Below are 12,006 nucleotides of genomic sequence, written 5' to 3'. Positions count from 1 at the left end.
GAACTACAAAACACTGCTTTTACAAAGGTTTCTGGGAAGGTACAACTGGGCTTTACGGATACAGACTGGTTTAGACTATTATGGCCATTAACAGTAGGGAGACTTTAGGGAAGTACGACTTCATCAGAAGGTCCTTTGGTTCCTAGTTGAGTGAATTCCCCTAGCAGTGGCTAGAACACATTTTCCATGTGTGTGGTATTCTCTCATTTGGGTCCGCTGTGGAACAGCTCTCTCCCCCTCTGTCACACTAAGTGGAACTTTTTGTGCTAATTTGCATAAACAAACAAACAAGCCACAATCCTGAGAAGGAGGGGGGGGGCAAATGATAAGACAGGGAAAAAAACTCGGTTTCACACCCTAGTCCCAAATGACAACCTACTGTAGAAGTCGGAAGTTCACATACACCTTAGCCAAATACATTTCAACTCAGTTTTTCACAATTCCTGACATTTAATCCTAGTAAAAATTCCCTGTTTTAGGTCAGTTACAATCACCACTTTATTTTAAGAATGTGAAATGTCAGAATGATAGTAGAGAGAATGATTTATGTCAGATTTTATTTCTTTCTTTCATCACATTCCCAGTGGGTCAGAAGTTTACATACACTCAATTAGTATTTGGTAGCATTGCCTTTAAATTGCTTAACCTGGGTCAAATGTTTTGGGTAGCCTTCCACAAGCTTCCCACAATAAGTTGGGTGAATTTTGGCCCATTCCTTCTGACAGTGCTGGTGTAAGTGAGTCAGGTTTGTAGGCCTCCTTGCTTGCACACACTTTTTCAGTTCTGCCCACAAATTTTCTATGGGATTGAGGTCAGGGCTTTGTGACAGCCACTCCAATACCTTGACTTTGTTGTCCTTAAGCCATTTTGCCACAACTTCAGAAGTATGCTTGGGGTCATTGTCCATTTGGAAGACCCATTTGCGACCAAGCTTTAACTTCCTGACTGATGACTTGAGATGTTGCTTCAATATATCCACATAATTTTCCACCCTCATGACGCCATCTATTTTGTGAAATGCACCAGTCCCTCCTGCAGCAAAGCACCCCAACAACATGATGCTGCCACCCCCGTGCTTCACGGTTGGGATTGTGTTCTTCGGTTTGCAAGCCTCCCCCTTTTAACTCCAAACATAACAATGATCATTATGGCCAAACAGTTCTATTTTTGTTTCATCAGACCAGAGGACATTTCTCCAAAAAGTACAATCTTTGTCCCCATGCGCAGTTGCAAACCGTAGTCTGGCTTTTTTATGGCGGTTTTGGAGCAGTGGCTTCTTCCTTGCTGAGCGGCCTTTCAGGTTATGTCGATATAGGACTCATTTTACTGTGGATACAGATACTTTTGTATCTTTTTCGTCCAGCATCTTCACAAGGTCCTTTGCAGTTGTTCTTGGATTGATTTGCACTTTTCGCACCAAAGTATGTTCGTCTCTAGGAGACAGAGCACGTCTCCTTCCTGAGCAGTATGACGGTCCCATGGTGTTTATACTTGCGTACTATTGTTTGTACAGATGAACGTGGTACCTTCAGGCGTTTGGAAATTGCTCCCAAGGATGAACCAGACTTTCATTTTACCTTTATTTAACTAGGCAAGTCAGTTAAGAACAAATTCTTATTTTTAATGACGGCCTAGGAACAATGGGTTAACTGCCTTGTTCAGGGGCAGAATGACAGATTTGTACCTTGTCAGCTCGGGGATTCAATCTAGCAACCTTTCGGTTACTAGTCCAATGCTCTAACCACTAGGCTACGCTCCAGACTTGTGGAGGTCTACATTTTTTGGGGGCAGATTTATTTTTGATTTTCCCATGGTGTCAAGCAAAGAGGCACTGAGTTTGAAGGTAGGCCTGGAAATACATCCACGGGTACACCTCCAATTGACTCAAATGATGTTAATTAGCCTATCAGAAGCTTCTAAAGCCATGACGTCATTTTCTGGAATTTTCCAACCTGTCTAAAGGCACAGTCAACTTAGTGTATGTAAACTTCTGACCCACTGGAATTGTGATACAGTGAATTATAAGTGAAATAATCTGTCTGTAAACAATTGTTGGAAAAATTACTTGTGTCTTGGACAAAGTAGATGTCCTAACTGACTTGCCAAAACTATAGTTTGTTAACAAGAAATTTGTGGAGTGGTTGAAAAACAAGTTTTAATGACTCCAACCTAAGTGTATTTAAACTTCCGACTTCAACTGTATGTCCTATAAAGTGGTCTACTTTGGACCAGGACTCAAAAATAGTGCAGGTATACAGGGGAATAGAGTGCCATTTGGGTTGCAGAATACGTCTAGGACACCTAAAGGACGAGAGTAGGACATGGCTACCCAGACTATTTGCATTGACCCCCCCCTCTCTTCTACACTGATACTACTCTCTGTTATTATCCATTCATAGTCACTTTAATAACTCAACCTACATGTACATAGGCATGCACGAGAGCACTAGGCATGCATGAGAGCACCAGCTGTTCTGGATGACTGTGTGATAACACTCTTGGTAGCCGATGTGAGCAAGACCTTTAAACAGGTCAACATTCACAAAGCCGTGGGGCCAGACGGATTACCAGGATGTGTACTCAAAGCATGCGCAGACCAACTGTCAAGTGTCTTCACTGACATTTTCAACCTCTCCCTGACCCAGTCTATAATATCTACATGTTTCAAGCAGACCACCATAGTCCCTATGCCCAAGGAAGTGACAGTAACCTGCCCAAATGATTACCGCCCCGTAGCACTCACGTTGGTAGCCATGAAGTGCTTTGAAAGACTGGTCATGGCTCACATTAACAGCATCCTCCCGGACACCCTAGACCCACTCCAATTCGCATACCGCCCCAACAGATCCACAGATTACGCAATCTCAATCGCACTCCACACTGCCCTTTCTCACCTGGACAAAAGGAACACCCATGTGAGAATGATGTTCATTGACTACAGCTCAGCGTTCAACACCATATTGCCCACAAAACTCATCACTAAGCTAAGGACCCTGGGACTAAACACCTCCCTCTGCAACTGGATCCTGGACATCCTGACGGGCTGCCCCCAGGTGGTAAGGGTAGGTAGCAACATTCGCCACGCTGATCCTCAACACTGGGGCTCCTTAGGGGTGTGTAATCAGTCCCCTCCTGTAGTCCCTGTTCACCCACGACTGCGTTGCCACACGACTCCAATACCATCATTAAGTTTGACACAACAGTGGTAGGCCTCATCACCGAAAACGATGAGACGGCCTATAGGGAGGTCAGAGACCTGGCTGTGTGGTGCCAGGACAACAACCTCTCCCTCAATGTGAGCAAGACAAAGGAGCTAATCGTGGACTACAGGAAAAGGAGGGCTGAACAAGCCGCCATTAACATCGACGGGACTGTAGTGGAGCGGGTCGAGAGTTAAGTTCCATGGTGTCCACATCACTAACGAACTATCATAGTCCAAACATACTAAGACAGTCATGAAGAGGCCACGACAAAACCTATTCCCCCTCAGCAGACTGAAAAGATTTGGCGTGGGTCCACAGATCCTCAAAAGGTTCTACAGCTGCACCATCGAGAGCATCCTGACCGGTTGTATCACCGCCTGGTATGGCAACTGCTCGTCATTTGACTGTAAGGAGCTGCAAAGGGTAGTGCGAACGGCCAAGCTTCCTGCCATCCAGGACCTATATACCAGGCGGTGTCAGAGGAAAGCCCATAAAATTGTCAGAGACTCCAGTTACCCAAGTTAGACTGTTTTCTCTGCTACCGCACGGCAAGAGGTACCGGAGCGCCGAGTCTAGGACCAAAAGGCTCCTCAACAGCTTCTACCCCCAAGCCATTAGACTGCTCTACAGTTCATAAAAATCACCACCAGACAATTTACATTGACACCCCCCCCCCCTTGTACACTGCTGCTACTCGCTGTTTGTTTGTTACCTATGCATAGTCACTTCGCCCCCCACCTACATGTACAGATTACCTCAACTAGCCTGTACTCCTGCACACTGACTCGGTACCGGTAGCCCCTGTATATAGCCACGTTGTTATTCTTATTTTGTTACTTTTTATTATTACTTTTTATTTTAGCCTACTTGTTAAATATTTTCTTCTTCTTGAACTGCATTGTTGGTTAAGGGCTTGTGAGTCAGCATTTCACAGTAAAGTCTATACTTTTTGTATTCGGCGCATGTGGCAAATAAAGTTTGATTTGATTTGACATATTACCTCGACTAACTGGTGCCCCTGCACATTGATCCTGTACCGGTACCCCCCCTGTATATAGCCTCGCAATTGTTATTTTACTGCTGCTCTTTAATTATTTGTTACTTTTATTTCGAACTTTTTTTCTGTATTTTCTTAAAACTGCATTGTTGGTCAAGGGCTCGTAAGTCAGCATTTCACTGTAAAGTCTACACCTGTTGTATTCGCCGCATGTGATAAATAAAATGTGATTTGATTTGAAACCAGTGTAAAGGTCAGTGACTTTATAAATAGAGTAGTCTTAAAGGAAAACGGCAGCTAGGTGAAGTACCATTATGGATAAGAGTGTGGTTTAGGATTGGTGCTTAAAAGGTAGTGGCTTCAGCTCAGACTCTCTGCTCTTTATTTAACCAGGGAAAGCAGCACATTTAGTTACACACAGAACACCCTACACTTGCTCTGTCCGTTCCTTTAAGGAATTATTAACAGAAGAAACAGAGAGGCTTGGTTTTTAGGCGAGTGTCTACCGTGTACAAGGAATTTCCAGTGTCATTATCACAATACCTTACGGCAGGTAGAGCACAACCACAGATCACGGGAAAAACAAATGAATAGCTGCGAACAAAAGCTGAGCTATTTTTAGATGTCAGAGAAGACTTAGTCATAGTTTGACATCTGTACTTTGTGCCACCAACGTGCCTGCAGTTAACATTCTAACTAGCCTGAACACAGATCGGTTTGTGACGTGACAATGCCCCATAGAAGTTGGAAAAGACAGGGACTCGATCTGGGACTCGGCAAACTGTTAACACTGACACTCCTCCTCGAATACAGGTCAACTCCACTGTAGAGTCTGTTTCCCACCGTGGGGGGGGGTGACCCCAAACACAACAAACTACTTCTGTCACCAGTTAGACAATTTAATTATTTATCCATTTTTTGTTTTTGTTTGTTTAGACAACTGAATGAGATTGGTGTCACCTCATTTTCATAATGGTAGCCTTGATTTCAGGCTAACTCTCTGATGATCGACACTCATGGTAACATGAGATTATTCTAATGGTGACTAATAAGTAAATGAACACAAAAGAGAAGAAGTTCTATCGCCACAGATGGGAAAGAGAGACAACTACAGACTAACCAGGAGTCCTTTCCTGTCAGTCACTGGTAAATACCTCTGATATTTTCAGCCCAGAGTCTATGTATTTTATGGCGCCGTAATAATACACAGTGTTCAGGCCAGTCTGACAGAAACATCAGCACAGTAAGGAGGAAGTAGGGACAACGAGAAAAAAATAAAAATAAAAAATAAATAACCTACTTCCTTATTGTCCATGATGCATTGGATCTACTACTGCGTCAACAATGACAACACTGGAAAGTGCGTACTAGTATACACAGGAGGGTATGAGGCAATCCAAACCTGATAAAACCTCAACAAAGCACTGGCCTTTTATCTGCTACCGTACTCAAATATGGGCTTGTTTAAAGGACGACACTGTTCTCCTCCTAAGCAATTTACAGCCATCGGTTTCTACCGACCTCAGTGTTTTCCCTTTATTGTCACGCTCCTGCCAGCAACCGTCATTACTCCTAAAAAAAATACACACTTGTTTCATTAGTCAATATTTTGCTTTACTCAGTCCGAAGCTGGTGTTCATTAGGGTTCATGAGGCTGGTGTTCATGAGGCTGGTGTTCATTAGGGTTCATGAGGCTGGTGTTAATGAGGCTGGTGTTCACTAGGGTTCATGCGGCTGGTGTTCACTAGGGTTCATGCGGCTGGTGTTCACTAGGGTTCATGAGGCTGGTGTTCACTAGGGTTCATGAGGCTGGTGTTCATGAGGCTGGTGTTCATTAGGGTTCATGAGGCTGGTGTTCACTAGGGTTCATGGGGCTGGTGTTCACTAGGGTTCATGGGGCTGGTGTTCACTAGGGTTCATGCGGCTGGTGTTCACTAGGGTTCATGAGGCTGGTGTTCATGCGGCTGGTGTTCATGCGGCTGGGGTTCATGCGGCTGGGGTTCATGCGGCTGGGGTTCATGCGGCTGGGGTTCATGCGGCTGGTGTTCACTAGGGTTCATGCGGCTGGTGTTCACTAGGGTTCATGCGGCTGGGGTTCATGCGGCTGGTGTTCATGCGGCTGGTGTTCACTAGGGTTCATGCGGCTGGGGTTCATGCGGCTGGGGTTCATGCGGCTGGGGTTCATGCGGGCATGCAACTATAAACGGGTTTAAACCCTTATACAATGAGGAATCTAAAACATGTGAGTTTCTTACTGGACAAGTCCAGGTACACCTTTCCTGTTTCTGTCCATTGCCTTCGTGTGGTGTCTAACGAACAAGACCTAGGCTTGAACCAGTAGTCCTGGGTGGAACAGGGAGAAGGAGGGAACTTACTGCATATTTACTCTTCTTGAGACACAAGAAGTATTTTTTCTGAAACTCTGGCAGGTTACAGAAGGCCCTGTCGTTCGCTTTGACTCTCCAACCAGACTCTGGAAACAGAAGGGCAGACAGTCAGACTCTGGAAACAGAAGGGCAGACAGTCAGACTCTGGAAACAGAAGGGCAGACAGTCAGACTCTGGAAACAGAAGGGCAGACAGTCAGACTCTGGAAACAGAAGGGCAGACAGTCAGACTCTGGAAACAGAAGGGCAGACAGTCAGACTCTGGAAACAGAAGGGCAGACAGTCAGACTCTGGAAACAGAAGGGCAGACAGTCAGACTCTGGAAACAGAAGGGCAGACAGTCAGACTCTGGAAACAGAAGGGCAGACAGTCAGACTCGGGAAACAGAAGGGCAGACAGTCAGACTCGGGAAACAGAAGGGCAGACAGTCAGACTCGGGAAACAGAAGGGCAGACAGTCAGACTCGGGAAACAGAAGGGCAGACAGTCAGACTCGGGAAACAGAAGGGCAGACAGTCAGACTCTGGAAACAGAAGGGCAGACAGAACATGGCAGCTGAATGGTGAAACTGGAACACTTCCAAATGAATCAAAAGGTGGTATTACCACTATTAAGAGAGGTTTCTCAGATAATTGTCTAATGGATGAGGTGTGTGTGTGTGTGTGTGTGTGTGTGTGTACGGCAGCTCTTCTCTAGTGTCCGCTCCCAGTCTCTTACCGGTGCTCTTGGCCTCTTCCACCTGTGGCCGCTCTTCATCTGAGCCGGGGTCCAACTCATCATCCGTCTCGTCGTCACTATATGGCATGACCTCATCGTCAGGCCCAAGTGACCCCTGGGAGTCTGCTCGCTCCCGACTCATAGTGGAGAAACGTCTGGAGGTCGCTCACTGGGGGGGCGAGGGGAGAGGGAGGGGGATAGGGGTTTGAGAGGACATGAGAAAGAGCATGCAGAGAAGATTGAGGGAGAGAGAAAGGGGAGGGTGGAAAGAGGAGAGAGAGAGTTTTCACCAAGGAGTATTTTGAAATAGCCACTGATTCTTGCAAATTATTTTGCCAACTCATTCTTCCAAAGCAAAACCGGTTTCACATTCACAAAGCGTGTCAGAGGACTTGAAGTGCACTAAAGAGTGAAGTCCACTTAGATTTCAGTCTTTGACAAGGAAAGGAAACTAAAGCACTCGTGTCATACACAAGATAAAATGTTTGTGTCATACTAGATACACTAAATAGCCAATAGTATGTGGACACCCCTCCAAATTAGTGGATTTGGCTATTTCAGCCACACACATTGTTGACAGGAGTATAAAACAGAGTACACAGCCATGCATTGGCAAACACTGGCAGTAGAATGGCCTGTACTGAAGAGCTCAGTGACTTTCAACACGGCACCACTGCCATAGGATGCCACCTTTCCAACAAGTCAGTTAGTCAAATTTCTGCCCTGCTTGACCTGCCCCGGTCAACTGTAAGCGCTGTTATTGTGAAGAGGAAATGTCTAGGAGCAAAAAAGGCTCAGCTGCTAAGTGGTAGGCCACACAAGCTCACAGTGCTGAAGCGTGTAAAAATCATCTGTCCTCAGTTGCAACACTCAGTACCGAGTACCAAAACGCCTCCGGAAGCAAGGTCAGCACAAGAACTGTTCGCCGGGAGCTTCGTGAAACGGGTTTCCATGGCCGAGCAGCCACACACAAGCCTAAGATCAACATGCGCAATGCCAAGCATCGGCTGGAGTGGTGGAAAGCTCGCCGCCATTGAAAACGCATTCTCTGGATTGATGAATCACGTGTCACAGTCTGACGGACGAATCTGGGTTTGGCGGATTCCAGGAGAACGCTACCTGCACCAATGCATAATGCCAACTGTAAAGTGTGGTGGTGGAGGAATAATGGTCTGGGGCTGTTTTTCATGGTTCAGGGTCGTTCCCTTCATTAAATTCTAGACGATTCTGTGCCCCCGTCCACAAAGCGACATCCATACATAATGGTTTGTTGAGAGTGATGTGGAAGAACTTGACTGGCCTGCACAGAGCCCTGACCTCAAGCCCATCGAACACATTCGTGATAAATTCCCGCAGCAATGTTCCAACATGTAGTGGAAAGCCTTCCCAGAAGAGTGGAAGCTGTTATAGCAGCAAAGGGGGACCAACTTCATATTAATGCACATGATTTTGGAATTAGATTTTGACGAGCAGGTGTCCACATACTTTTGTAGCCATGTAGCGTAGAACCAAGAGCAAAAATAAAACAAAACAAAAACTTAAGTAAAAGAATACATCTTTCAACTACATAAAACCTTTAAATATAGACAAACAGCCCAGGTGAATTTCCATTTCCCGTCACTAACCCTACCTGTTTTAAGGAGATGGTGGCTATGAGGTTGATCAGCATTCCTAAAGTTTAACCCATAGACAAAGAAGTGTTCTACAGACAGAAAGCAGCTGCGTCTCAAACAGCACACTATTCCCTTCATAGATGCACTACTCTTGACCAGGGCTAGCGCTCTATATAGAGTATATGTAGGTTGCTATTTGGGATGCAGACAGCCCTTCAGGTGACTACGCTGCTCTGTAGGCTACCTCTTCAACACATGCCAAACTACACCCATCAGAAATCACAGTAGAACCACAGTCAGAAATGTCAAGTCAACATTCTGCCATTATTCCAGCTCAGGTAAAAAAAATATATATATATTTTTTTACCTGAGCTGGAATAATGGCAGAATGTTGACTTGACATTTCTGACTGTGGTTCTACTGTGATTTCTGATGGGTGTAGTTTGAGATATATATACACACACACACATACATAAATACATATATATACACACACATATATACATATCTCAAACTATATATCTCAAACTATATACACATACATACATATATATACACATATCTCAAACTATATACACACACACACACACACACACACACACACACACACACACACATTTTTTAAATGGATGGAAATGAATCACAGAACTAGACATAAAACTCTTCTCCTCCCAGTCCCATGTCCACTCAACTATACCGCCAAATCCAAAAACAGCAATGGCAGCACAACAACTTGGGGTATTTATTGAGCCAATTATATGTAGGTAAACATTTTGTGCCATGATATAATTTAGATTACTACTACCAATAATACACAGAGCACACTATCATATAGTTAACTCATATGGCTTTCAATGTCTTGTTAGATAATAGCTAAAAAAATAAACAATGGGTAATGGTCAAACATCTTCAAATGTCTGTAAGTAGTCAGTGTTAGCCTTATGGCAGCAAGGTCTTTTAGTCTCTTGGCGAGGAGGTTATGACTGAGGAGTGTTTTGCTTTCTTTATAAAGTTTGAGATAATCCAGTAAATACCTCCTCACACCCACCGAAGCCAAAACCGGTTAAATACCCCAAAACGACTACATGACATCTCTTTAATTAAAATAGAGCACTGAAGGAAAACATTCACACCAAACTGCCACTTGATCCGAATCACAAGTCCATTTTTACAAGCTTTTGTTAAACAGTTACAAAAATCGTAATTAAAAAAAAATAATAATAATAAATAAATAGGCTACTTTATATTTACATTTGTTTGATAATGTTATGTACTTTAGTGTTAGGCTGGCACTAAGACAGCATTGAATGAGCTGTATTCCGCCATAAGCAAACAAGAAAACACTCACCCACAGGCAGCGCTCCTAGTAGCCGGGGACTTTAATACAGAAACACACGTTTTACCAAATTTCTATCAGCATGTTAAATGTGCAACCAGAGGAAAAAGAACTCTGAAGTGGGAAGTTTACATACACTTAGGTTGGAGTCATTAAAACTCATTTCTCAACCACTCCACAAATGTGTTGTTAACAAACTATAGTTTTGGCAAGTCGGTTAGGACATCTACTTTGTGCATGACACAAGTCATTCTTCCAACAATGGTTTACAGACAGATTATTTCACTTATAATTCACTGTATCACAATTGCAGCGGGGCAGAAGTTTACATAAACTAAGTTGACTGTGCCTTTAAACAGCTTGGAAAATTCCAGAAAATTAAGTCATGGCTTTAGAAGCTTCTGATAGGCTAATGGACACCATTTGAGTAAATTGGAGGTGTACCTGTGGATGTATTTCCAAGGCCTACCTTCAAACTCAGTGGCTCTTTGCTTGACGTCATGGGAAAATCAAAAGAAATCAGCCAAGACCTCAGAAAAAAAATTGTAGACCTCCACAAGTCTGGTTCATCCTTGGGAGCAATTTCCAAACGCCTGAAGGTACCACGTTCATCTGTACAAACAATAGTACGCAAGTATAAACACCATGGGACCATGCAGCCGTCATACCGCTCAGGAAGGAGACGCGTTCTGTCTCCTAGAGATGAACATACTTTTTATTTTTTTTACTTTCTGCAACTGGATCCTGGACTTCCTGACGGCCGCCCCCAGGTGGTAAGGGTAGGTAACAACACATCCGCTACACTGATCCTCAACACAGGGGCCCCTGAGGGGTGCGTTCTCAGTCCCCTCTTGTATTCCCTGTTCATGACTGCACAGCCAGGTACGACTCCAACACCATCATTAAATTTGCAGATGACACAACAGTGGTAGGCCTGATCACCAACAACAACGAGGCAGCCTGTATGGAGGAGGTCAGAGACCTGGCCGTGTGGTGCCAGGACAACAAGCTCTCCCTAAACGTGATCAAGAGAAAGGTGATGATTACGGACTACAGGAAAAAGTGGACCGAGCACGCCCCCATTCTCATCAACGGGGCTGCAGTGGAGCAGGTCAAGAGCTTCAAGTTCCTTGGTGTCCACATCACCAACAAACATGGTCCAAGCACACCAAGTCCGTCATGCAGAGGCCACGACAAAACCTATTCCCCCTCAGGAGACTGAAAACATTTGGCATGGGTCCTCAGATCCTCAAAAGGTTCTACAGCTGCACCAGAGAGCATTCTGACTGGTTGCATCACTGCCTGGTATGGCAACTGCTCGGCCCCCGACCGCAAGGCACTACAGAGGGTAGTGTGAACAGCCCAGTACATCACTGGGGCCAAGCTTCCTGTCATCCAGGACCTCTATACCAGGTGGTGTCAGAGGAAGGCCCTAAAAAATGTCAAAGACTCCAGCCTCCCTAGTCATAGACTGTTCTCTCTGCTACCTCATGGCAAGCGGTACCGGAGCGCCAAGTCTAGGTCCAAGAGGCTTCTAAACAGCTTCTATCCCCAAGTCATAAGACTCCTAAACATCTAGTCAAATGGCTACTGAGACTACATTGACTCTGTACCGGTACCCCCCCCCCCCTGTATATAGTCTCACTATCGTCATTTCATCGCTGCTCTTTAATTACTTGTTACTTTTATCTCTCATTCTTATCTGTATTTTTTGAAACTGCATTGTTGGTTAGGGGCTCATAAGTAAGCATTTCA

The 12,006-nt window shown here is 44.7% G+C and overlaps 1 protein-coding gene across 1 annotated transcript in view; it reads right to left on the bottom strand.

Moving 5' to 3' along the window:
- LOC106568528 (phospholipid-transporting ATPase IC-like) overlaps nucleotides 1–12,006 on the bottom strand; it is a 60,391-nt gene that overhangs the window by 36,887 nt on the left and 11,498 nt on the right. Inside the window, 2 exon segments of the mRNA XM_082960588.1 lie at nucleotides 6,576–6,673; nucleotides 7,303–7,471. Of these exon segments, the coding sequence (XP_082816714.1) occupies nucleotides 6,576–6,673; nucleotides 7,303–7,444 (240 nt within the window). The 5' untranslated portion in view covers nucleotides 7,445–7,471.

The sequence above is a fragment of the Salmo salar genome, chromosome 13 (assembly GCF_965601325.2).
Source record: "Salmo salar chromosome 13, fSalSal1, whole genome shotgun sequence".
NCBI lineage: Eukaryota > Metazoa > Chordata > Actinopteri > Salmoniformes > Salmonidae > Salmo > Salmo salar.
Note: the sequence above shows the minus strand (reverse complement) of the source record. Positions and strands in the feature narration are given on the sequence as shown.